Below are 26,921 nucleotides of genomic sequence, written 5' to 3' on the forward strand. Positions count from 1 at the left end.
CTTCTGGTGTCGTTGTCTGTATCTTTACCTCCTCCTGGAGACCAAGAAGATCCTAGGGCCCATTTTTTAAAGGGTGCTGAAGGAGGGTGCTGGTTTCTGGCTTTTAATAGGAAAGGGGGAGTAGGGCAAACTTTTCTCTCCTATGAGGAGAGGAACCCTCTCTATGAGGGTTCAGTCTCCGCTTAGAATACAACCTGGCCTCTCCATCATACTGACCACTTCTATCCTGCCTCTCTTTTCTGGGGCCTTACCCACTCTCCATCTTTTCCACATATGGTATTTTCAGTTCTATAGATGCTTTGGATCTGATATCCACTCTTGGGAAAACATGGTATTACCTGCATGCAGCTTCCTGACTTCCTGTTTCCCCTGATTTGGGGAAAAGGGGTATACACAGAATTAAGCTCTGCACTCCCAAGAAGCCTGTGCTAGAACACTGTACAAATACTGAAACCCCTGGGATCATCCAACACTAAACTAAGTGCTGGGAATGAGTTAAGTACAATCGTCCTCGAGAAGTTCAATATTCTTGTAACAAATCTTAAGCATCTGCTAGGTTGCAGACACTTCTAGACCCAGGTTAAAGCAGTGAACACGGGCAAGATTCCCGTTTTGCTGGATTTACCAGCTGTAGTAACAGTTCCAACATTCAGTAAACAGTGACCCGTGAAGACATTCTGGTCCCGGGGCCTGGTATTTCAAGCATTCAGGCCAAACCCCAAAGTGAAGCTACCGCTTCAGAGTCCAAATCAACGGTTCTCCGTTTCTGCCGGGTTGGTGGCATCTCTTGGCCAAGGCGACCTCCAGCGGCCACCCTCCGCCGTGCTGCCTGCTTTGGCTCCCCGCAGGGGAGAGCAGAAGGGAGGAGCAAAGAGCTGGGCGAGTCCCGTTCCCACTCTGCTTACAGACCAGGCGGTCGCCGCTAGCTCGTGGCGATCTGAGATCCAGATTTCGTATCTCTCAAATGAGAGATCTTGACTCGGGACTGACGGCACCATGCAGGTCCTGAAGGACGGCAGGGTCGGCTCGCTGAGGCAAAGTAAGGGTCGGAGGAACCCGTCACGACGCAGAAGAGAGGAAACCCTCCCGCCTCCATTCGGAGAAGACCGAAGACACAACCTCGCGCCCAGGCCTCCCTCCTCTCTTAGCCTGCGGGGTCTTTTCTCTCTTTCCGGGTTTGGGACGAGATGATGACCGCAGCGAAACCAAAACTGGAAACGGATAAACTGCGGTGCCACCGGGAATCTATTTGAGAACTACTCCCAAGGCGTGGTCGTCGCCGGAAGTGGCTGTAAGGCCTAAGCCCTTACAAGGGCCCGCCTTCAATTGCGCTACCAGTAGGCGACAGCCACCCCCACTTCCGGCCCCTGGAGCCTCTTCCAGCAGCCCCCCTTTTACTGCTCTGTCATTGGCTGCCGTAGGGACGCGCTGTGATTTCCCATTGGTCGAGCCTCCTCTCCGGGGCCGTGCCTCCTCTCTCCAGGTACTGTCTTGTCTTCCGGCACCCGATAGGCTAAAGGCTGGGAGGGCGTCTGCCCCATTTGACCAATGAGCAGAGTGAAGAGTGAGGGCGGCGGCTGCGTGGTGGGGGCAGGGCGGGACTTGGTGTGGCTATTGGCCAGGGCGGGCACAGACCGGAGATACGATTGGATGGGGGAAGAGGTCCCGTGGTGGGGTCGAAGCTGCGCGGCCTCGGCAGCTGGGGGAGACGGAAGTGGTGAGAGCGCGGCCTCGGAGGGTCGGGCGGACGCCGCCTGGGTGAGTCACCGTGCCCCGTGCACTGCCAGTCTGGGAACCGCAACGACCGCGTCTTGCCTCGCCCCGCCCCAGCCCCTCCGGCTTTCATGGGCCCCGCCCTCTGTCATTCCGGGCCCCGCCTCCGAATCTTTAGGCTCCGCCTCTAGAACCTGGACACCTGGGCTCTCCTGCCAGGCTGGCCCGCCCCCACCCCGGGGCCAGATCCCCTTGGTCCGGGAGCCCTGGGCATCCCAGGCCTGGTCCTTGTCCCTCTTTCCCTCCCTCCGTTTCCCCGAGGCTGCGTGCCAGTGGGCGGTGAGGCAGCACCTCTGGCTTGCCTCTTGCTGGCTCCCCCGTGAGGAAGGGTGGGCTGTGATCAGGGAGGCGGGCAGGACCACAGATGGAGGCTTTTATCCCCGCAGCCTTCCGCAGGGAACTGCTGGACTTCTGAGCTCGGATAGCAGGCATGAGCGAAAGTGTCAGGAAAACCTGGGCCTGCCTCCCTAAGTGGGCCAAGGAGGCCCATCCTGAATTTCTGTTACTGGGGCCCATTTGACAGGTACTGACTCTGAGGCCTTAGGCTGGCCTGATTCTGTCTCTGTTGTGTGGCCTCCTCCCACAAACCAGCATCCCACTTGGTGTCAAATACTTTAAGCAGGACCTATTGAGTCCTGCTGCCCAGAAGGCATTCCTGCTGCCAGAAGGCATTCGGCTCACAGGTTGTGGTCCCCTCCCTCTTGTCCTCCACTCTGGACTCTGCCCCCAGTAAACAGGTCAGGTGGGTGCTACTTCCAGACTTGGAGGCTGGCAGAGCGTTCTTGTGGCTTCATGTCCCTCCAGGGCCAGAAGTAAGTCCAGGTTGGGCAGCCTCTCTTTTCAGAGTTGGCAGTTCTTTTGCTTTCCCAAAAGGAACAGTGTTTGGAGTGTTCTTCTCCTTCTGGTCTGGGAATCAGGATTCTTGAGTTCTGCCGGATAATCTTGGATGACACTCATTCCTGCGCCAGAACTTTGGGGCCGACTCCATGCCCTGCAGAATCACTTGTTGCTTTCTTCCCGCGTAGCTCACATTGCCTCTGTCTGGCAAGGGGACACGGGGAGAGGCCAGTTCTCCGTGAAATTCGCTGAAGAGGTTAGGAGTAGATGTGTGGCATTGGCTGATTCTAAGGTAATGTTAATGGTGCTCTTTAATGTTATGTTTCTGTCTTTTTACAGTAAGAAGCAGGCAGCCAGGACCCTCACCACAGTAGAATGGTGAGTATTCTCTCTTTCCTCAGACTGTTGTATTTTCTGTAATCCTTCTGTCTTTTTTGTGAAGCTGTCTTGCCCCTCCTGGACCTTGAGCTCTGTGCTACTCGGTTCAGCCTCTAAACAGGCTCATCTCTCCTGGAAATAAATTAGGGTTTCTTTAGGTTGCAAAACACCAGCCAATATACAGCACTGGGACAGGAAGCCTCTAGAAGTCTTTTCCTGCACATGTTATGTATGCTATACCTTCCGAATATTACCACTGGCTCTCATAGCCTTTCATAATGGCCCTTCTCTTACTCTTCTTGGGTGCCTGGTGGAAGCTCTCTGCTCTGGTCTGAAAAGTCAGGCCTCCTTTATCTCAAGATACTTGCGCTTCCTAGTGAGCCCCTTGAATATTGTGGGTGCTGTATTGGGAGTGAGGCCATCAAAACAGTGGGGTTTCTCCAGCTTTAAGATGCTGCTGTCTTTTAAGCTACTGCACTCAATAGCTGACTGGATATATAGTGGGATAGCACCCTCAAGGGGCCCAGAATATCACTGGGCTGCACAGGGGGTGAGGCTAGGGGTGAAAATGATCCTGTATACCTTCCATTAACTGTAAATGCCCTTCTCTCACCTCACATTCAGGGAACCCCTTAGCTAACCCCTGAGAACTAGGAGGAGGAAGCGTGAGATGAAAAGAGAACAGAGAGTTGCAGGCCCAGGCCTATACTGGGCCCTTGCTCTGGCTGTATCTTTTCAGTTTCTTCCAGTGTCCCCTGTGCAGGTTAAGGAATTCAGTTGGTGAGAGGACTCTCTCCTTTCCTCCACAGGCATGGGGGTATGTGGTTCTCGTCTCTTCCCTAGAAAGCCTGGTTGTCTTGTTTCCCACCAACTGATAGCCCCCTTCCTCTTTTCTTCTGTGACTCTGAAAAGACCATGAACTTTAGAGTGAGCACAGTCTATTTTTGAATCCTAGCACCACTGCTTGAATAGCTTAGGTAACTCGCATATTTTCTTTCTAAGCCTGACCTCTCACCAGCAAAACAGTTAATTCTTGGAGAGTTAACAGTTAATTCTTGGAGAGTTGACAGGTTCTAGTGAGGCAATGTTTGCAGCCTGCCTGGCTCATAGTAGATGCTTAATACAATGTCAAGTTTTCTCCTATTCCCCCTTCCCCCCCACAGAGCAAAACCAAAGCCCCAGTTACTGAAAGTTACCAGGCACAGGAAGTGTGGGGTCCCAAACAGCTCCTTCCGAGACTTTTGATGACACTTTGAGCCTGATTCCTCCTTATTCCTTGGCCCTCTACCCAACTCCCTCCATACCCTACTCTTGGGTTTCAGGTTTTGTTTTGCATAGCTTTTGTGGTCCGCAGTTCCCGTCTTCTCTTTCCTAGCCCCCCCCCCCCCCCCACCAAATTCTTCTCCAAGAAGGACTTTCTTATCTAGACGTCAGAGGATGTGAAACAAGGGAGAGATGGAGCTGAAGGTAGGGTTGGGCAGGGGCCATGGAATAAAACCCTTCAAGAACTTCCCTTTCGGGAGTGTGGAGTGGCCAACCTGGGATAGACCAGTGTCTGTTCAGAAGGGCAAAAAAGGGAGTGGGATTTAGTGACGTCATGGGATTGGAGGACACTGGTGGACAGGGGTGTGGTGGGTGGTGGTTTTGTAGGAAAAGGAGGAGGCCTTGCAACTGTAGGTGAGCCTTATCTTGGGAATTCAGGACAGGCACTGGGGGAACTCAGAGTGGGGAGGACATGGGGACAGAGTGTGAAAAGAGGGGTGTGGGCTGGTTCACTGAGAATATGGGAAGTGAAAGGATGTAGGAGGGCTTGCCTTACCCTCTGACGCGGTCTGGGGGCAGTCCCGCCGCCCAGACTGCGAAAGCCCCCAGACGTCCCCTGAGGACGCCTTCGCACGCGGCCGGAGGGGACCGCGAGGAGGGAGGAGCCTGGAGCCGTGGGCGGGGCCTCGAGGATCCGCCCCCACCCCCCCTTCTCGCGCGGCCCGGGGCGCTCCCCTCGTCTGGCTCCCCTCCCTTCCGCGCTCGTGCCGGAGGGCGGAGCCGGGCTAGCTCCATTGTGGAGAGGAGGGGAGAGGCGCGCGGGAGCCGCGCGGAGGCCCCGCCGCCAGCGCGCTTGCCTCCTGGTCGCCGCGGCTGCACCTGGCGGGCCCGCAGCCGTGATGCGGCGGGCGTCCGGCACTGGCGGGCAGCGCAGCGGCTCCGGGGACATGTGTGCTGGCCCAGACCGCCCGCGACCATGAGCCTGACCGCCCGCGTCTCCTGCTCCATGCTCAGCTGCTTCGTAAGTGTTGGCCTGGTCTGCGGGGGCCCGGGGGTCCCAGTGCTTGCTGCACCCGCAGCCCCGCCCAGCGCCAGCCCTTGCGATTCCGAATTTTGGCTCATCCCGCTTCCCGTGGCCCCGGGCAGTGGAGGGGGGGTTCCTTTTCTTTCTTGGACTTGCTTTCATCTTCGGGGGCCGGGGATTATGGAAAGCGTGTGTGTGAATGTGTAAATTCTGTGACCCATCTTGGCCCCGCAGCCACTGCCCTTGACTGCAGATCTCCAGGCCCCGCCCTGCAGGGGTACATCCCTTTACCTCCGCCTCTCCATCTTGGTCCCACCCGCAGCATCCTTGCTTGGGGATGTGGGATGTGGCTGATCTGGGATGTTAGGGGGCCCGTCGGGGAGCACAGGATATCTGAGCTGTTTGCCTGGCTCCGGTCCCCTCCCCCTTCCACCACTCCATACCTCACCTGACACGCCAGTCTTTTCTCCTTGACTGTCCCCCAGACAGCCTCTCTTCTCCATCTTCCCTGCCTCTGCAGGGCTCCTACCTCTGCATCATTCCCAGTCCTCCCCTCCTCCCCCCCTCTGGCTTAATGCTCCTTCCCAGCTTCCCCCATCTGTCCTCTCAGATGTTCCCACCCCTCCCCTCCTTCTCCCCCCCCCCCCCCCCGTGGGTGGCTGCCAGGCCTCCTCTCTCTCTCTCTCTCTGTCTGTCTCCCTTTCCCTCTCCCCTGGCCTTCCTTGGGTCTCCTGGTTTCTCCCAGACCCGTGGGTCCCCTCTTCACCCCTCCCTGCTGGTTGGGAGAGGAGTTACTTCTGCTTGCTGTGGGTATTCCGTAGGAATTCCCCTCTGATCAGCAGGCAGGGCAGGTTGCTTGGTAGGTGGTGGGGGCTCTTCAGCACTGAGGACCTAACTGGAAGATAAGCTCAGCTCCAAAACACATCCTTCTTTTGAAAACATCCATGAAGGCCCTCTAGAGGCATGGGACTGAATCCCCCAACCTGCTCCTCTTTCTTTGTCTCCTTCACCTACCAGAGTGAAGAGTCTGTGGCCTTAGGTGCCTGCTTTCCCTCCTGTCTCCATAACCAGCTGCCACACCTGGTTCCTTTTTCTCAGGGCGGCACTTCCCATTCCCACTTCTGTCTTTCCCTCACATTGTTGCCTGTCTTTTTCTTAGTTTTCTCTCTTCCTCCATTTGGGAAATTTTGGTTCTATTTGGTTCTGCTGCTCTTCGAGGAGTGCAGACTCCCAGTTCCTCTTTGGAGCTTACTCTTCCCTTAGGCTGAATGGGTTTGAGTATCCCCTCCACATCACCCTTCCCACCAAGCCAGTCCTCTTTTCCATTCTCTGGTGACCAAACCTTTATCAGGGTGTACGGGGTGTATGCAGGTTTATTGAGGGGAGGGGAGCAGAATGAGGTCTGATGGGCCAAGTGGAGCCTGCTGACTTAGGGCTGAGGCCTTCCCTACAGGGTGAGGAGGGGCCCCCCAGCCTGGAGTACATCCAAGCCAAGGATCTGTTTCCCCCCAAGGAACTAGTGAAAGAGGAGGAGAATCTGCAGGTAAGGAGGAGGTGGGGGCCCAGGGTGGGTGGAGCTCTCTGCCAAATTAAAAACACCTTTCCTTCCCTCCCCACAAACAACATCTCCAAAGGGATCCAGTACTGGGGCTTTGGCTTCCTGTTTCCGGGTCTCTTGAGGGAGGGGAATCTGTCTGTACTTGCGTTGTGGAGCCTTTGGCCCCAGGGAAGGAAAGGCAGCTTTCCTGTGCAGCTGTTGCCTGGTGCTGTTACTGTGGAGAGGACTCTTCTGTTTTGCCTTGGCCCAGCTTTTCCAGAGGGGATCCCATGGGTCAGGGTTGGGGAGGGGAACGGAGAAGTGGACTGAAGGTTCCTCTGGAACTCTCCTCCTCCTGGACTGAGGGTTCCTCTGCCCCTCGACAGGTGCCCTTTACAGTGCTGCAGGGTGAGGGAGTGGAGTTCCTGGGCCGGGCAGCCGATGCTCTCATTGCCATCTCCAACTACCGGCTGCATATCAAGTTCAAAGATTCTGTCATCAACGTGAGTTTCTGTCTTGTTCTCCCACACCCAAGGCAGAATCCCTGCCTGGTTCAAGGTGAGATTGCTCCAGTGCTGGTCTTGATCCTGTCTCCAAATGAAGTTGGGGTTCCCTTCTTTTTCTTGCTAACTTTTTGCTTTCCTGCTATGGGTCTGTCTTTCTGCCTCTCCCTCCCCTCTTCTCTCTTTCCTTTACTCTGTTGCTGACCCAGTGGCACAGTGGCATTGTTGGGAAGAGTGCCACTTACAACTGTGTGACCTTGTTTAAATCACCCAAGGCTTAATTTCCCCCCGAATAATTTGGTCTGAAAATATCTGCCTTGTGGGGTTCTTGTGATTATTCTTTAAGGTCACGTAAGTAGAGGACCCTGCACAGTTACCAGGCACTCAGCTGGCCCTCAGTCAGTGTCAGCTTCCTTCCTTGTGTGGCTACATCGGCATCTAGGCTGGGATGGGCACAAGGAGTAACAGAAGCTGAGCTTTAGTTTGCCCTTCCTCTAAAGGTCCCCCTCCGGATGATTGACACTGTGGAGAGCCGTGATATGTTCCAGCTGCACATTGCCTGCAAGGACTCCAAAGTGGTGAGGTGAGAACAGTGGGGCTACACTCAGGTCCTGTGTCCCTGCTCCTGCCCAGACCTCTCTGATGTAGGGTTTCTCTGGAGCAAGAAGGAAAAATACTGTCTCACTTCCCACATGTGGAAGAAAAGGTAGAAACCCTCTCTTGCTTGGGAGGTCAACTTCCTGACCCACAGTGTCTTGATCTGAAAAAATGGGGATAACGTATAGCTCATGGAGTTGTCATAGGGATTAAACAGGGTAGTGAAGGTGAAGGCACCTAGGGTTGGCATTGTGGGTTGATTTATTAATTCACTTAACATACATTTATTGACCCCTCTACTCTATGGCAGACTGTTATAAGCACTGGGAATATAGCAGAATACTAGTAAAAAGAATTTCCTGCCCTCATGGAGCTTATATTCCAATGGGTAGTTACCAGCAGTAAATAATGAGTAAAATATATTAAGTGATAGTAAACGTAAAGGTGAAAAGTAAAGCGGGGAAAGGGAATACGGAGTGCTATGTGGGTAGAGTTGTAGCTCTAAACAATAGGATCAGAGAAGGTTGCATTGAAAAGGTGACATTTGATTCACGACCTGAAAAAAATGACCATGTAGATATTTGAGTGAAGACGGTGGCAGACAGAACAGTGCAAAGGCCCTGAGGTAGGTATTTTACTTAGCGTATTGGAAGAATAGCAAGAAGGCTTGTGTAGCTGGAATGAAGAGCATGTGGGTGAGAGTAGTGGGGTATAAGATCTGAGAGGTAAGGTAGGTGTCAGAGTGTCATAAAGACTGGCCTTTACTTTGAGGGAAATGAGAAACCACTGCAGGGTTTTGAGTAAAGGAGAGATATGATCTGATTAATGTTCTGTAGAATGACTCTGGCTGCTCTGTTGAGAATAGATGGAAGGGGGTCAGACACAAAGGCAAGGGAAGAGGCGGAGGGGACTAGTTAAGAAGCTATTGTAGTTAGCCAAGCGAGAGAGCGTGGGGGCCTGGCTAGGGTGGTAGTGGCCAAAATGGCAGGAAGCATTCAGATTTTTGAGGGGAGAGATGACAAGATTTGCTGACGGATTGGATATGAGAGAAAGAGAAGTCTGGAATGACTCCAAGGATCATTAAAAGAGTGTCCAGAAAAAAAAAAAAAGTAGAGTGCCCTCTTTAGAGTCTGTCCTGTATGTGCTCAGGACTGTAGGGATTCAGAAGGATAACCCACACTGGCCTTCTCTTCCAGGAGGTTGAGGTCTAGTTGCCAAAGGAAGACTTAACAGTAGCAGTATGCTATGGGAAAACTTACTGTTTAAAACTCTCAAGCATGTTAAGACTAAGAGAAGAACGGGTCTGTAAAATGGAGTGGGCATGGAAGGCTTCAAAGAAGAGGGGGGACAGGGCTGTCTTCAAAGTGTCAGTAGGATGTGGCTTGGCTGAGAGGAGGCGTTATCAAGCGGAAGTGAGAAACAAGGAGACAGGAATGGTGTGAACAGGACTTCCTGCCTGCAGCAGGAGTCGTGAGAGAACATGGAGTACCGGGACATTCAGGGACATGTGGTAGAGTTTGGATTTGATGTAAGAAATGGTAGGGCCCCATTTGAAGGGATAAGTATATCCCAAGGACTAGAGTTCTTGGGAAGACAGTTGTCAAAAAGGTAAATTCTCTTGGGTGTTGGCCAGTGTCCCTGGTCCTCCCCCAGGTTCCTGTGCCTTACCTCCTGCTTTAAATCCTCCCCTCCCCACAGCCTTCTTGTGGGCCTTGTTTTTGACCATTATGACCCCAAGGCACACCTGCCCCGTGCCTCACTCTGTGGCTTCTTGCCTTGGCAGGTGCCACTTCTCCACTTTCAAGCAGTGCCAAGAGTGGTTGTCACGGCTAAGCCGGGCCACGGCGCGACCTGCCAAGCCTGAAGACCTCTTTGCCTTCGCCTACCATGCCTGGTGCCTGGGGCTGACTGAGGAGGACCAGCATACCCACCTGTGTCAGCCGGGTAAGGCCAGGCTGTTTTATTTGGGAGGCTTCATATCTCTTGATTCTTAACCCTCCTCCACCCACGGACATGGTGCACTTGGATGCTGACAGGCAGGCATGGGGGCTGTGTTGCAGGAGAGCACATACGATGTCGGCAAGAGGCTGAGCTCACGAGGATGGGCTTTGATCTGCAGAATGTCTGGAGAGTCTCCCACATCAACAGCAACTACAAGTGAGAGGGCAGGGGGAGGAGAACCAAAATACCAAGCCAGACTCAGATCTCGCTGGGCCGAGTCCCTCGTTCTGTGAGAGAGGAGGACTCCTTATCTCTCTTCCCACAAAGCCATCCCTGGGGATCTTGTTATCATAGGCCTTAGATTGAGCTTGGTGACCCCATCTGGTCTCTTCACAGATTGTGCCCCAGTTACCCGCAGAAGCTCCTGGTTCCTGTGTGGATCACAGACAAAGAGCTGGAGAATGTGGCTTCCTTCCGCTCCTGGAAGCGGATCCCGGTGGTTGTGTATAGGTGAGGCAGCAGGGGACAGGAAGTAGGGAGGACATTTTTTATGCAAGAAAGAGTCAAAAGTGGAGATTTTGTCCGTTTGAGTGGGAATTGATACCCTGCAGAAAATGAAATAATTTCCAATCAAAAACTACCTCGGCTTTTTTCTTCTAAAGATGAGGCTTTTGGAGAATACATTCACTTTACTTTTTTTGGAGGGTGTGTGTGTGTGTGTGTGTGTGTTTATAAAATGTTGCATGAATGTGTGTACAATGTTGTGTGTGTAAATTGTCGCATTAGAACCGGGGTTGGCCAACTATGGCCCAGTGAACCAAATCCAGCCTGCGGCCCGTTTCATGTACAGCCCAGTGCTATGAATGGTTTTTACATTTTAAAAGGGTTGCTTTTTTTTTTTTTTAAACAAACCAAAAAGAAAGAATGCGTGACAGAGACAGGCTGTGACATGTGAAGCTGAACATTTATTGTTTCTTTACTGAAAGTGCTTGTGGATCACCTGCACTAGAACACTGTAGCGAAAGTAGAGTGAAACAGATAATAGCTGTGAGGTTTTGGAGTTGTTCTGCTCTGGGCTCAGGCTTGTTCTCCTGCTGGGTGTTGGTACCTGGAGCAGGTGCTGTGCAAAGTCAAGAAGTCATGGTCACCTTGGGAACACAGAGAGCATCCAAGAAATGTGTGACAGTGCTTTGTAAACTGTAGAGCCCTCTGGATATGTCAAGGGCTTTTGGTTGTTATTGTGGCCTGGGTGAATGGGTAGCCCCTGTTGGCTCTGGAGATCTTGGTCTAGCCCCCTGAGGCCTTGGCAGTAGGCCTGGGGCGGGGGCGGGGGTCGGTGGGCACTGCAGATGGCAAGGGAATGATGGTTTCTTCCCTTTCGTCAGACACCTCCGCAACGGGGCTGCCATCGCCCGCTGCAGCCAGCCGGAGATCAGCTGGTGGGGCTGGCGCAATGCGGACGATGAGTACCTGGTCACATCCATCGCTAAAGCCTGTGCCCTGGACCCAGGGACAAGAGCCACTGGGGGCTCCCTCAGCACTGGGAATAGTGATGCCAGCGAGGCATGTGACACTGACTTCGGTAAGGTGTTGTGGGCGGTGCTGACCCCCTGGAGAGCCCCCACCTTGGCCTTACTGGCTTTTGGGGAGCCCTTCCCTCCCCCCACCTCCTGAGAGGATGGGAAGAAGATGACAACACACAGGGTGCCAGGGTCTCTGCCCTTTGGGAGGCTGTAGGAGGACCGGGGTATCCAGTTGTCTGTTCTCTGCTGAAAGAGTGTGTCCCAGGGCAGGGTGATGCTGGGCTGGCTGACTCACGGTCTACTCCCTGCTGTGTGTTTAGATTCCTCCTTGACTGCGTGCTCTGGAGTAGAGAGCACCGCAGCCCCCCAGAAGCTGCTGATCCTGGACGCTCGCTCCTACACGGCGGCAGTGGCCAACCGGGCCAAGGGTGGAGGCTGTGAGTGCGAAGGTATGGCTCTTACAACCCCCGCCACATCCCCCGCGCATCCGCATCCCGTCTGTAGCCAGTCTGCGCTCTGGGTGGCCTCGATGAGGAGGGGCTTGGGGCAGCTTGTACAGTGGAAAGAGCCAGACAAACTTGGCTTGGAATCAGGACTCTGCCTCTTATCTAGCAGTGACTCATTCGCTAGATCGGTCTCAATTTTATTATCTTATCTGCAAATTAGGGATGATCATAAAAATTATCAGCATAGAGCAGCTACTGTATATTGAGAATTTACTGTGTGTTGTCATTACGAGTAGTACCGTGACTATCACTCGTTGGTAATGTCCTCGTTACTGCTGTCAGCATGTGGCACCTGAGCATCCAGAGCTGAGTGGTCCCCCAGCCCGGGGAAGCCTGGTCCACGGGGACCGCTCTTGTCCTGGATGGCTGTTTCTGGGACGCGCTCTTAGGCTCCACCCTCGTCTGTACGTCTACAGAGTACTACCCCAACTGTGAGGTCGTGTTCATGGGGATGGCCAACATTCACGCCATCCGGAACAGCTTCCAGTATCTCCGGGCTGTGTGTAGCCAGATGCCTGACCCCAGCAAGTAGGTGGTCCCTGCCTGCCCCATTCTGTCCCCCCTCGTCTTGTCCTTCATTCAGTTCTTCTGGTTCTTAGAAGATGAGTGGGGCTAATGGGAGGTGTGGAGATATGGGAGACCTGAGGGCCTGGTGCAGCGGGCCGGTTCCAAGAGCACATCTTCTGCTCATTGGCCAGCACTGGAACGGCCACAGCACACTGGGTCCCTTTGGTTTGGATCTGAAGTCCTACTTAAAGAACATAGAGAACTGGGGAAAGCACGGCTAAATGTGATGCTTCCCACTCCTCCCTCGGTCCCCAGTCCCTTGTGTGCCTTGAGTCTTGTCTTCTTTACCTCCCTGCCAGATAGCTCCTGGCAGAAGGGCCCGCACTGGACCTCTTGGCTTCAGCCCTCCCTGGGGACTTCATTTGGTGTGGCTGGCATGGGTGGTGGAGAGACTGTTGGAGCCACAGTGCCCTTGGTGACAGGCTTGATTTCTGCTCTCCTGTAGCTGGTTGTCAGCCCTGGAGAGCACAAAATGGCTGCAGCACTTGTCAGTGATGCTGAAGGCGGCCGTGCTCGTGGCTAATACCGTGGATCGGGAGGGCCGGCCTGTGCTGGTGCACTGCTCCGACGGCTGGGACCGGACTCCACAGATCGTAGCCCTGGCCAAGATACTGCTGGACCCATATTACAGGACACTGGAGGTACTGGGTGGGCTTGGGAGTGGAAGATCAGAGGGAAAGGGGGGTGGGGAAGGTGTTGGGCTCTATGGATCTGTCTTGGGGATCTTTTAGTATAGGACATTGGTAGCTTTGAGTCCTCTCCTAGGATCAGTTCTGCGCTTCCCTGTAGCGGCCAGCTCCCTGCCTTGGGCATCCCCTGGGGAGTAGCACACTAGCCTTTCCAGAAAGGCCCTATGCTTGGCCTCTCTTTTCTGCAGGGCTTCCAAGTTTTAGTAGAGTCTGACTGGCTAGATTTTGGACACAAGTTTGGAGACCGCTGCGGCCACCAGGAGAATGCAGAGGACCAAAACGAGCAGTGCCCGGTGTTCCTCCAGTGGCTTGATTCTGTTCATCAGCTGCTCAAGCAGTTCCCTTGCCTGTTTGAGTTTAATGAAGCATTCCTGGTAAGTCCTCCACTCCTGGTAAAGCCTGTGACTGGGGGCGGGGGTGGGGGCGGGGGAGAGGTGGCCAAGGCTCCCAGGTGTGAGCTAGTACGGCCTTCTAGGTCAAACTGGTGCAGCACACGTACTCCTGCCTCTACGGCACGTTCCTGGCCAATAACCCCTGCGAGCGAGAGAAGCGCAACATCTACAAGCGGACCTGCTCTGTGTGGGCTCTCCTGCGGGCTGGCAATAAGAACTTTCACAACTTCCTCTACACACCTGGTTCCGACATGGTAAGTCCCAACCCTTGTTCTGTGGCCACTGCCTCGAGAGCTCCAGGGAGAACAGCCTGAGCAGTGGGGAGAATGAGGGCTGAGAGAAAGAAGATGGACCTGGACTGGCTCATAAAACACTGGCATGGGGCTGCTTCCCTAGGTCCTGCATCCTGTGTGTCATGTCCGGGCCCTGCACCTCTGGACAGCTGTTTATTTGCCAGCATCGTCTCCATGTACACTCGGGGAGGAGACCATGGATCTCTACCTTTCTCCAGTGACTCAGAGCCAGGAGTTCTCTGGCCGCTCTCTGGACAGGTAACAAGAGTCTTTCTTTTTTTTTTTTTTTTTAAAGATTTTTTTTATTTATTTATTTGACAGACAGAGATCACAAGTAGGCAGAGAGGCAGGCAGAGAGAGGGAGAAAGGGAAGCAGGCTCCCTGTGGAGCAGAGAGCCCGATGTGGGGCTCGATCCCAGGACGCTGAGATCATGACCTGAGCCGAAGGCAGCGGCTTAACCCACTGAGCCACCCAGGCGCCCAACAAGGGTCTTTCTTGCTCTCTCCTCTCTCCACTAGGAAGGCAGTGATTGCTTTGTGTCTCACCTCATGTTCTCCTTTTTTAAAAATAAGATATTTAAAAGCAACTTCTTGTCTGAGTTGAAGGAGAGACTTGCCCCAAGACTTAGAGCTAGCCTGGAGGGCTCTCTGGATGTTTTCAAGGTCCTCACTTAAGATAAGATTGGTTACCTTCTTTCCTGGAGCTATCACCCTATGTGACATATAGTTAAGCAGGGGAGAGGAGAACAGAGAAGAAAGGACTATTTCAGGAAGGTTTGTGGGAATGGTTTGATTTATGTTCACTATAGAAGACATTGGGGTACTTGCTATATTAGTAGTAGTGACCTTTGCTATATGCAGCAATAGCTTCTGGAAGCATCTGATTCTCAGGGAAGTGGGTTCCCAGAAGAGGGATAGTCTTCCCCTTCTCCCTCAGAAAAAGGCCAGAATTTAAAGGTAGACATAAAAATTAAAGTTATCTTCTGGCTGAATACTTGGGGGAAGTGGAATGGATGTTGGTTATAAGAGTAATGCATGTTCCTATTTAAAAAAAAGTTGAGGGGCACCTGGGTGGCTCAGTCGGTTAAGCAGCTGCCTTCGGTTCAGGTCATGATCTGGTCCTGGGATTGAGCTCCTCACTGGGCTCCCTGCTCAGTGCTTCTCCCTCTCCCTCTGCCTGCTGCTTTGCCTACTTGTGTAGGCAACTGTGACTCTCTGTCAAATAAATAAATAAAATCTTTTTAAAAAAAATCAAACAGTGTAAATGTAGAAAATGAAAGTCTCCTTCTCAGACCCTTGTCCCCACAGGCGTCCACTGCTAACACTCCAGTGCCTGTGCTTCCAGATGTTTATTTCTACATAGATACAGCCACACTGTCACACTGTCATGTAGAAACATTTTTGGGGCACTGGGTGGCTGTTTGTTAAGCTTCTGACTCTTAGATATCTGTCCAGGTCATGATTTCAAGGTCATGGGATCGAGCCCTGTGTTGGGCTCTGTGTTCAGCAGGGAGCCTGCTTGAGATTCTCTCTCTCCCTCTTTCTCTGCCCCTCCCTCCCATGTGTGCATATGCTCTCTCTCTCTCTCAAATAAATAAATCTTTAAAAAAAAGAAACATTTTAAGATGCTGAAAAACAGAATCATACTTTGCATACTGTTCTGCAGATTGTTTTTCCCATGTTGTATTAGGCTGTCATCCCTCTAAAGCACATATAAAGCTGTTTTATTGCTTTAGCGACGCATATAACAGTCTAAAATTAGAGTGTAGCATAACTTTTATAACCAGTTTACTATTGGCCATTTAGGTGATTTCTGTTTTTTTTTTTTTTTTTTATTGTTTTTGGGACTGCTTTAACATTCTTAGTATATGTGCTGCCGAAGCGAGCACTGCTTTAACATTCTTAACTATGTGTATGTTTTTGAAAACAGTTGTGGGTAAAATACACATAATATTTACCATCTGAACCATTTTTAAGTGTACATTTCAGTAGTATTACTTTATATGTGTTACCTTTGCATTTGTGCTAATATTTTTGCCAGATAAATTCCTAGAAATGAAAATGTTGGGTTCAAAGGATATGTACATTTCAAATTTTGATCTTTATTGATGGAGGATTCTTAAAGTATAACTTAAGTTATTGGTTGAATATTATAAAGGAAAACAAAAAGGCCCACTTTCCCCTAAATTATTGGTTTTAGGATCTTGAGTCCATGGTCAGAACCCATGGATAGGTTTCAGGAATTCTGTGATTTTCTTCCTTTCCCAAACAATGCAGAGTTTGGGTATAGGTTCATAAGTTTATTTTTCCAGGGAGAGGACCCATTTGAGAGAACTTATCAAATTCTGGGTAAGTTCTATCACTCATTTAATAATCACTGCCTTAAATTAATACCTAATCTTTCTTTTATCTTACTTTCTTTCTTTCTTCCTTCCTCCCTTCCTTTCATTCTTTTTCTTTCTTATTTTATTTATTAGGATGCTTGGCTGGCTTAGACAGTTAAGCTTCTGCCTTCGGAGCAGGTCACAATCCCAGGGTCCTGGAATCAAGCCATGCGTTGGACTCCCTGCTCAGTGGGGAGCCTGCTTCTCCCTTTCCCTCTGCCTCTCCCCTTGCTTGTGCTCTTTCTCTCTCAAATAAATAAAATCTTTACAAAAATTTAAAAAAATACATTTTTTATTTGAGAGGGAGAGAGCAACTATGGGCAACTAGGGGCAGAGGGTGAAGGAGGGGCTCAGCAGGGAGTCCAGTGTGTGTGGGGTGGTGGGTGTTGATCCCAGGACCTCAAGATCATGACCCAAGCTCACAACTCAAAATCTGACAAGCTGAAGTCAGATGCTTAACTGATGGAGCCACCCAAGTGCCCCTAATACCTAATTTTTCAATTCAGTAAATATTTCTTTAATACCCACTAGCTCTCTAGTACTGTACAGGTTTGTGGCTTGTATAAATGCAATAGAAGATATTGATCCTATTTAAGATACTTTGTAAAAGCTATAATAAGACGGACATAGGACAAATAGAGATCAGTTGTAAGTTAGCATTTAAGCAAATAAGAATGTGTGTAGTTCAAAGCTATTGGGAGAAATAAGAAGTTAGAAAGGGGTCATTTGGTGACCATTTACTTAGATAAGTTTTCGTGGAAGACCAGGCAGGAGCTTTGGCTTTTTTGTGTCTTTAGCATCTGGCTTGGCCTGGCACATAATAGGTGCTTTAGTAAGTGTTTAAATGAACAAACAAATGAATGGAATAAAGGGAGTAGTGAGCTTGGTAACAAGGTAGTGGAGAGGTCCAAAGAAATTACATACATGAAAGATAGTTTAATGAACAAAAGAAGAACTTATCTAGAGTTGGTGGGGGTTAAGAAGGAGCCATTTTGAGGACCAGAAAGAAAGAAACACAGGATAGTTCATTGAGGGCTTAAACATTATCCTGAGGACTTTATTTAGATTCAGTTGTCAATAGTTAAGTCATTGTAGGAAGTCACTATGAACTGGTGACAACGGGAATTTTGGAGAATGGGTCAATGAGGTGGGTAGATGGAAGCACAGAGATCAGCCAACACTATTGTAATTCAGATATGAAGAGGAGAGTTTGGAAAGAGAAAGGATTAAAATCAGAGACTGTAGAGAAGTCATTAGCAGACTATGGAGTGACCGAATATGGGAAGATAGAAGTAAAGAATAGAGGGGACCTATCAAAGACAGGTCCTGGGTCTCTGAGCTTAGAAACTAGGTGGATATTGATACCAACCCAAAGACATTGGGAAGTTGAGAGTCATTTTGGGCAAGAGAAGGAGAAACAGGCAGGTTGGGATTGAAATATTAGCAAAGAGAAAGTATACAATAGGCAGTTCAAGATGGAGAGTTGGATTTGGAGGGCCAAATAGTATGCAAATAAAAGCAATGCTTTCTCTAACACCTGACCTGACTTCTCTTTGGTTTTACCTTTCTCTAGATCAAAAATACCCTGTGTTCTGTTCTCTTTTCCACTGAAGTTCAACATATTCTGCTATACCCAGCTCAAATCTACCCTGTGTGGCCCTCCCTGACCACCCTGTCTTTGTTCTAAACTCCTCATGCATTATTGTCTCTATCAACATTATTATTATGATCATTAAAAATTTTATGTATTTAATATTTATGAGAGAGAGAGAGCGCACGCGTGCTTGCGCACATGTGAGCAGGGGGAGGGTTAGAGGAGAGGTAGAGAATCTCAGGCAGACTCTGTGCTGAGGGCAGAGCGCAACACAGGGTTGATCCCAGGAACCGGAGATCATGACTGGAGCCAAAACCAAGAGTCGGAAGCTTAACTGACTGAGTCATCCAGGTGCCCCTTAACCAGCATTATTGATTAAATCTTTTGTCCAGATAGGAATCAGCTGTGGAAGATAGGAGACTTGATATTGTTGAATTTGGGTCAAGAGTACGTGGGAGGTCTTCATACTCTTCTACTTTTGTATGTTTGAAAGTTTCCATAATAAAAAAGTAAAACAAAAAAAGGGGGGAAAAAAAGGAAAAAAAGACAAAGCTAGCTGTGGTACTTTTTAAAAATACAGATGCCTGGTTCTCATTCATAGGTCTTAGATGGACCTGGTTGTCTGTATATCTAGAAAAATCTATAGGAGCTCCTAATGTACACCAGATATTGAACCCCACTGGTCTGTTGCATTCAATTGGTACCTAGCAGTGGACACTTGATTTTAGATTTTTTTTTTTAAAGATTTTATTTATTTATTTGACAGAGAGAGATTACAGGTAGACAGAGAGGCAAGCAGAGAGAGAGAGGGAAGCTGAGCAGAGAGCCCGATGCGGGACTTGATCCTAGGACCCTGAGATCATGACCCGAGCCAAAGGCAGCGGCTTAACCCACTGAGCCACCCAGGTGCCCTTGATTTTAGATTTTAAGATCATTTATTCATCTCTCAAAATTATTTGATTGGCTGGTGCTAGGGATTCAAATAAGACAGTGCTGCCCTCAAGGCACTTTCAGAGAAGGAGATAAATAAGTAAACAGTAAGTGTAACAATATGACAAGTACTGAGCAATGTGCTTTGAAATGGATTGTTTAATTGGCTTTAAGAGGTGGGTACTATTACTTTTCTCCGAAGATGATGAGGGAACTGAGGCTTAGAGAAGTTAAGGTCGCATTGTTAAAAAATCACTAAGCTGGGATTTGAGCCCAGGCTATGGGACCCCAGAGACTGTAATCCTAACCGTTGCTGTTGCCTTCCTGGAATTGTATACCACAAGACAAAAAAACAAAATCAAAATCAAAATCAAAATTGATCACGAGGGACACCTGGGTGGCTCAGTTGGTTAAGCAGCTGCCTTCGGCTCAGGTCATGATCCCGGCGTCCTGGGATCGAGTCCCACATCGGGCTCCTTGCTCCACAGGGAGCCTGCTTCTCCCTCTGACTCTGCCTGCCACTCTGTCTGCCTGTGCTCGCTCTCTCTCTCTGACTAAATAAATTAAAAAAAAAAAAAATTGATCACGAAAGTAAAATCATGGGGCGCCTGGGTGGCTCAGTGGGTTGGGCTTCTGCCTTTGGCTTGGGTTGTGGTCTCAGGGTCCTGGGATCGAGCCCTGCATTGGGCTCTCTGCTCGGTGGGGAGCCTGCTTCCCCCTCTTTCTCTCCCTGCCTCTTTGCCTGCTTGTGATCTATCAAATAAATAAATTAAATCTTTAAAAAAAAAGTAAAATCACACATAAGAATCTTTAAAAAACATAGTACATTTAAAAATCACTTAAAAAATCAGCCATATTTTAACTCAACCTTTGAGGAATTTTTCTGCATGGGCTGGACTGACTAAGGCATCTGAAAATAGGAGTCTGATTAAGTCTCTACTGTTTCCTGGCAAGTTTCCCTGAAGTTTTCATTGCTCTAAGGACTTTTGAAATGTGTTAAAAATCAGACATTCTTGAAAATGTAACCCATTTGGTGTGCACGAATGCCTCTAGAACTCTTGAGTGCTTTATACTTGGGGAAGTTTCCACGGTAACTTCGGACTCCAAGGCATGCAGTGCTGCTAAGTGGTTGTAAAAGGCTGTCTTGGTTTCTGCTGTGAGGAAGGATCATTTATAATAAGGAAAGTAGTAAAAATGACAAGTGGTGTGTATAGTCTTAGTAAGTTTGTTGTTGGCTGCCTATAGTTTGAATCCTTGTAGGGTCTCTGTAAGGTATAATTTATAATGATCCTTTTATAGAGGAAGAAAGCACATGTCTGAAAGGTTAAATAACTCACTTGCAGTCATATGGCTAATCAGTGTCAGAACCAATATCATCTAGCTCCAGAATTGTCTTCCTTCTGTCTTACTATGTATGGTAGAGGCAGCTGGACATTAGATTTCAGACTCGGGTATAGTCCTGGCCGGCACAGTAGGTTTAGAAGGCATCAACATAAAAGGCACTGAAATCACGAGTGGCTGAGATTGCCCAGGGAGATTGTCTAGGGTAAGGACTAATAACAGCTGGGGACAGATCCTGGCTTCTGGAGGACAGAGTTCATGTCTTTCACTTTTTGCACAGTAGACTTGTTACAGTGGACATTGGTTATTTGTAATCATAAATGTTCTTTCTTATGAACTCTGGCTTTGATGGTCTGATTCTGTATATTGGAGGTGGCTCCCGTTTACTGACCTGGAGGTGTTGTTGTGTCTGTCATTTCAGATTACCTAAAACCAGATCAATGGATGATCTGCTTTCTGCCTGTGACACAAGCAGCCCCCTGACTCGCACATCTAGTGACCCGAACCTCAATAACCACTGTCAGGAGGCCAGAGTAGGCCTGGAGCCCTGGCATAGCAATCCTGAGGAATCCGAGACCTTCATGGAATCTGGGGCAGGAGGTCCTCAGCAGCCTGTAGGAGAAATGGGTCTTCCTTCCTCTCTGCCCAGCAGCCAGAAAGACTTCTTGAGCAATAAACCCTTCAAGAATCACAGAAGCTGTTCTCCAAGTTACAAACTGCTTAGTACTGCAGTGCCCCAGGAGATGAAGAGCAATATCTCTGATCCTGAGATCCAAGTCCTGGAAGAGACTACGACACCAGCTCTAGACCCTCCTGCCCACAATGAGCTGAGTAGGACTTCAGATGGCATGGAGGAACCACCTGAACCTTGTCCTGAAAAAGAAGCTGTCAGTGCACTCTCTGAAGTGGCTTCCAACAAAGGTCATGGAGTTTGTGATTTTCCTGAGTCTTCCCAGGACTCCCTTACAGGTGCCCCCCAACGGGCCTTGATAAATTCCATGCTAGGTGCGCCCTCCAGATGTGCTCCAGATCACAGTCTGGGCACCCTTTGCAACCCACCAAGTGCTACCTGCCAAACTCCTCCAGAGCCAAGCACTGACTTCCTCAGCCAGGATCCCCCGGGGTCTGTGGCAAGTATCTCCCACCAGGAACAGCCCAGTTCTGTGCCAGATCTGATTCATAAGGAGGAATACACTGGCAAAAGAGGGAATATTAGGAATGGGCAGTTACAGGAAAATCCTCGCTTTGGGAAAGTGCCATTGGAATTGTCCCGAAAGCCAGTTTCTCAGAGCCAGATCAGTGAGTTTTCTTTTTTAGGATCCAACTGGGACAGCTTCCAAGGAATGGTGACTTCATTCCCAAGTGGGGAGACCACTCCTCGGCGGCTGCTTTCCTATGGCTGTTGTAGCAAGAGGTCAAGCAACAAGCAGGTGCGGGCAACAGGGCCCTGCTTTGGGGGCCAGTGGGCTCAGAGAGAAGGGGTGAAGTCACCAGTCTGTTCTAGTCATTCCAATGGACACTGTACTGGTCCAGGAGGGAAAAATAACCGGATGTGGTTGTCCGGTCATCCAAAGCAGGTCTCCAGCACAAAGCCTGTTCCACTGAGCTGCCCTTCTCCAGTGCCTCCTCTCTACTTGGATGATGATGGACTCCCCTTTCCTACGGATGTGATCCAGCATAGATTACGGCAGATCGAAGCAGGGTACAAGCAAGAGGTGGAGCAGCTACGTCGACAAGTGCGTGAGCTTCAGATGAGGCTCGACATCCGTCACTGCTGTGCCCCTCCAGCAGAGCCACCCATGGACTATGAGGATGATTTTGTAAGTTTCACCACTGTGGTCTATCCATTCATTTATTCTGTTCATCCAGCCTTCCAACATTTATTCATTGGGTACTTGCTGGGTGCCAGTGTATTAGGCGGTTGGCCTGTAGGATGAAGGACATAGTGTGAAATCTCAAGGGGCTTACAGTGTATTGGGAGAGATAAACTAGAGGGAGAGACATCTAGAATGATGATCTTAAGTGTTACCATGGAAGGAAGCATTAGGTGTTAGGGGCTGGGATGGAGTGCAGGCTATCCTGAGAAGGTAACATTTGAGCTGAGTACTGAAGAATTTGTCATATTTGTATATGTAGACAGTGAAAAGGAAATACCATTCTGAACAGCATGAAGGCAATAAGTACTCCAATGGGATGGCTTAATCAAAGGGGTAAGGTGTGTGTGTGTATGTGCGTGTGTGTGCGCACGCACGCGTGTATTTACATGCATATACAGGTGTGCTGGGGCCATGCGGGAGGGAGTTGGGCAGGAGCTGATACTGGAGAACTAGACAGGGATACAGAGAACTAGACAGGACACAACTAGAAAGGTCAGCTTGAGGTCCCTTGTTTGGATTCTGCCCTCAAGGCAGCACAATTTTCGGCCACTATCGTGATAAGATTTGTATTTTAAAAATACTATCCTGGCAATAGTTTGTCAAGTGGATGAGGCAGCTGAAACCCAGGTTGGGAGGCTGAAAGGTGTTTTGGAATAACCCAGGTGAGAGGTGATGAGGACTGTCTAGGCTTCACTGTGTTGGGAGCCCTCTGGTTTGGGGACACAGTTCTGGGGAGCTTCTACGAGTTAGCTTCTTGGCTACTGTATCCTGTCATGAACACAGGCACTTCTGTTCCTCCTGTTAAGACATTCCCACTTGCCTGTTGCCTGCTTGTTGGGACGGGATGGTCAGGACTTACAACTTACTATTCAGGATAATGGTTTAAAACAGGAGTCCACAAACTTTCTTGATAAAGAGCCATATATTATATTATATATTTTAGACTTTGTGGTACATACAGTCTCTGTCCTACCTGTTCGACTCTGCTATTACAGCACAAAACCAGCCACAGGCAATATGTAAATAAATGTGGCTGTCTTCCAATGAAACTTGATTTACAAAACCAGGCAGTGGGCTAGATTTGGCGTGTGAGCCTAGTTTCTGAGCCCCTGGTTTAGAATGTAATGAGAATATAATATTTTCATGCTGCGATAAAGCATATTGGTTAAGAGCATGGGTCTGAAGCCAAAGTTAAGTTGACCCTTGAACAATGCAGGGGTTAGGGTGCTGACCCCTCGTGTAGTCAGAAATCCCCATATAACTTTTGAGTCCTCAGAACTTAACTTCTAATAGCTCCTGCTGACCAGAAACATAACTGATAACACAGTCACCTAACATACATTTTGTACATTAGACGTATTGTATGCTTTGTTTTTTAGTAAAGTAAGCTGGAGAAAAGGAAATGTTCCTGAAAAGATCGTAAGAAAGAGAAAATACATAATACTATACTGTATTTCTTGAAAAATATCTGCATAGAAATGGTCCCATGCAATTCAAACCTGTGTGGTTCCAGGGTCAGTTGTAGTAGGTTTAAATTCCAGGTTTACTGCTTACTATCTCTTGACTTTCTCAATGCTTGGTTTCCTTATTTGTAAAAGAGGGATGACAATAATAATAAACATCTAAGTTTCTTGGGAGGAATGAAAGAAGTACATGCATGTAATGTACTTAGAATAGTCCCTGATGCCTAGTAAACAATGAAGGTTAGTGATGGTGAAGATGGATTGATATCTTTGCCTTTTCTTCAGACATGTTTGAAGGAGTCCGATGGCAGTGATATAGAAGATTTTGGCTCTGATCACAGTGAGGACTGCCTTTCAGAAGCAAGCTGGGAACCTGTTGATAAGAAAGAGACTGAGGTATGTGCAGGCAAATACATAGTTATGTAAGTATGGTATAAGTATATACTTACAAAATAGGAGTTATCCTATTTCTATCATGAGGAGTAGCATGAGTGACATGCTATAGACAAGAGCTCTCTCCTAGATGATTGTCTTTTTAGAAGCAGGTAGTGGCCAATTATAAAGACAGTTGTTTTCTCCTGAGATGCTTTCCTTGTTGCAATGTTGCTCTTCCATTTGGTGACAAGGACCTGGAATTTTTCCTTGTGCCTTCTGTTAGGTGACTCGCTGGGTTCCAGACCATATGGCATCACATTGCTATAACTGTGACTGTGAGTTCTGGTTGGCCAAACGAAGACACCATTGCAGGTAAGATGTCCTGTAGGATTCTGTATGGCTCATAAAGCAGCAACATACATATATAGCTAAGTTGAGTTAATCTGAAAATGGAGACAGCTTTATAGGAATTTTTTTTGTTTTCGCCCAACTTTTCTCTCTATTTACTAATGTAAGGCCTTTTGGAGTATCATTCATTCTCCGCATATGGGCATTTCTGATGTACTCTTCCCTCTTTGTGCTTTGGCAGAAATTGTGGGAATGTGTTTTGTGCTGGCTGCTGCCACCTGAAGTTGCCCATTCCTGATCAACAACTCTATGACCCAGTTCTCGTCTGTAACTCATGTTACGAACACATCCAAGTATCTCGTGCCAGAGAACTCATGAGCCAACATCTGAAGAAACCCATTGCTACAGCTTCCAGCTGAATGCCAGAGATGACCTGTCCAATTTTAGCAGGTTTGAAGGGAGGATCTGCTTCAGGTGTATTTTTGAAGGTTCCTTGGTATGGCTCATGAAATCACAGAGCTCAAAGTTACCGTCTTGAGAAATCCTCCTTGGTACCATAGACTGGAGCAGAGGAATTCCAATTTGGCAGGAGGTCTTCTACTGGTGAGACCCTCACCTTGGGGTAATGGTTCTGGATCCAGACCCAGAGTCTGGAAGCTTAATGTTGAGTTGGTAACTCCCACTTTTCTCCTGGGGGGGTGGTCACAAGATGATGATTTCATAGATACTGCCTGATGATGTGCCCCAAACAGCAATAGAAAGGCATATGTATAACCAAACTCCAAGTGATAAACAGATTCATCTCTCCTCCACCTTGAAAAAAGCAGATTCTAGTATATAAGATAGGAATTCCTATTTGAAACGAACTATATTCTGTTCCTCTGTGCTCTGTGTCTGTGCATGAAGGCTCAGTCTTTAGAGGCACTCCCTCTAGTTGCAGTAGTTCTGTCTTTCTGTGGAGTTGGTATAAAGACTGGTTCTGCAAGTGGAGGTTTTGCTGTATCTTTTCACTTGGCTCATCAGCCAGGATCAGTGAATATTCACTTTAGAGCAACAGTTCTAAGGAGTGAGACATTTTGGGGAGCAGAGGAAAACTCTGCTGGTGTTCCGTTCTGGCAAAAATCTGTTATTTGGAGCTGTGAAGGCAGTAAGTAGTCTCTGTTACTCAGTGGCAGCTCTTGAGGTATGCACTGTGAAGAATGAGAAGGGAAAAGCAGAAATGATCCTTGTCAAATATTTGCTGATTGTGCCCTGCCCTTTGCGCCTGACTTTTCCTAGTTGTCCTGGTGCTAACACAGGAGTTACACCTTGATCCTCTCCTGGCATGAAAATAAAACAATGGTTTTTTGTTGTTGTTGTTGTTGTTGTTCCATTGCCCACTTCCCTAATGTTGTCTTTCCCTTGGCTGCTGCCTCCTCTGGGTCACACTGCTTCTTATCCTGAACACTTGACACCTTGAGGGTAGAATTTAGCATTTGGTTTTTACCTCCTAGAATATGCTGTTTGGTATGTGAGGGTTTCAGTACAAATGCTGCTGTCTTATTTCTGTGCACTTAACAATGGAACCCAAACAGAAGAGAAAAAAGCCTTGATACCAAAATTGGGAGAGAAAATGCGTCCACTTGGACCAAACATTGGTGTTTTTTTTTTGTTGTTGTTGTTGGTTTTTTTTGATCTGTCTGTCTTTTTTTGTTTTGGTTTCATCTTAATATGTACCAGTGGCACTTAACCAAAAGATACAGTGACATAGCCATGTACTGTGGTTGGGACAGATATAGTCTCCTTGACCTATAATGAAACCACTAGTATTTCCTTTATACATTTTCCTTAATCCATGGGTGTATAAAACGTAAATTACACTTAGGCTTATCCTGTTTTAAAACTATGGTAGCTGTCTGTCTAACTGCTACTTACATGTTGCTTCCTAGAAAAAAAATTTTCATTTGAAAATAACTAGGATCTGCATTTAGAACAAGAATTGTTACTTGTCCTGACCTTTTCTTCAGTCCTACAGAGAAGCATCTGTGCTTTTATACTTGTCATGGATGTAACCTAAAAAGTTTCGGCGTATTTAGGTCAGCCTAGCAGAACTTTTTTTCATTTAAATGGAGTTGAATAATGGAGATTTGTGTCTGGGAAATTCCTGAGATCATTGAAAAAGTAACAAACTATTCCTTGTCTCTGATATGTAAAATTCTCCTAAGCATTTCTCAATCATTAAAATTTACTGCCAGTTGCGAGTGGCTTTTTAATTAACTTGAGTTTCATTGCACTTCACTCTGCCCATTTTCAGGGGGAGTAAGATTGGTAACATTTGAGGAGACTGTATCTGTCTACTTTTGTGTGGCTGTTTTGAGGGACTGTCCCATCAGTGAACATACTGCATGGCCTTGGAGAGAGACTCTGGGCTCTCAGCTCAGATGTATTCATCAAATACTCCTTTCAGAGCTCTTGTGGGTGTAAGTGACATGATGTGGCCAAAAATCCAAACTGTGCAGTTGCGTTGTGACAAACATGCAATGTGCTGTAAAAACTCAATACAATTTAAATAAAATCTCTATATTAGTGCTGCTTTGTTGGGTCTTTTTATTCATTTTAGTTTCTAAGAAAACTCAATACTTGTTTATTCTTTGGCCACAAGAAAAGACTTAAACATACTCCTTCCTCCCAACCATTTCCATTTCTAAATGGACTTCCTTTTTATCAGCAGGGCACCTGCTATATTCTTATTTATGGATCACTAGGAATTTATCCTATGGAAACTGTAGAATTCTATCCCATCTCAT

At 48.3% G+C, this 26,921-nt stretch overlaps 1 protein-coding gene across 8 annotated transcripts; it reads left to right on the forward strand.

The window, feature by feature from the left end:
* Positions 1 to 1,222: 1,222 nt before the first annotated feature.
* MTMR4 (myotubularin related protein 4) lies at positions 1,223 to 26,702 on the forward strand. Of its 8 annotated transcripts, XM_082705885.1 has the most exons (20): positions 1,665 to 1,758; positions 2,950 to 2,988; positions 6,729 to 6,818; positions 7,199 to 7,315; positions 7,816 to 7,898; positions 9,696 to 9,856; positions 9,973 to 10,069; positions 10,250 to 10,363; positions 11,239 to 11,435; positions 11,697 to 11,825; positions 12,299 to 12,410; positions 12,895 to 13,090; positions 13,327 to 13,512; positions 13,614 to 13,784; positions 13,927 to 14,081; positions 20,494 to 21,502; positions 21,650 to 21,892; positions 23,698 to 23,808; positions 24,071 to 24,159; positions 24,377 to 26,702. In XM_082705885.1, exons 2-20 carry the CDS (start codon positions 2,986 to 2,988, stop codon positions 24,552 to 24,554), a joined length of 3,441 nt encoding a protein of 1,146 aa, XP_082562011.1. In that variant the 5' UTR covers positions 1,665 to 1,758; positions 2,950 to 2,985; the 3' UTR covers positions 24,555 to 26,702. The 8 variants fall into 8 exon arrangements, with proteins under 8 accessions (XP_082562007.1, XP_082562012.1, XP_082562011.1 ...); XM_082705881.1 differs by lacking the exon at positions 1,665 to 1,758 and adding an exon at positions 1,223 to 1,483 and having other exon boundaries at positions 20,494 to 21,892; XM_082705880.1 differs by having other exon boundaries at positions 20,494 to 21,892.
* Positions 26,703 to 26,921: the final 219 nt, after the last annotated feature.

Source organism: Mustela nivalis, assembly GCF_964662115.1.
Source record: "Mustela nivalis genome assembly, chromosome: 17".
NCBI lineage: Eukaryota > Metazoa > Chordata > Mammalia > Carnivora > Mustelidae > Mustela > Mustela nivalis.

Excerpts from the sequence above, each read along its gene's own strand:
- MTMR4 (XM_082705886.1), top strand. The coding sequence starts at position 1,549 with ATGAGCAGAGTGAAGAGTGAGGGCGGCGGCTGCGTGGTGGGGGCAGGG. Across the intron at positions 7,899-9,695 it reads AAGGACTCCAAAGTGGTGAG|GTGCCACTTCTCCACTTTCA; the intron begins GTGAGAACAGTG and ends TTGCCTTGGCAG. Across the intron at positions 12,411-12,894 it reads CAGATGCCTGACCCCAGCAA|CTGGTTGTCAGCCCTGGAGA; the intron begins GTAGGTGGTCCC and ends GCTCTCCTGTAG.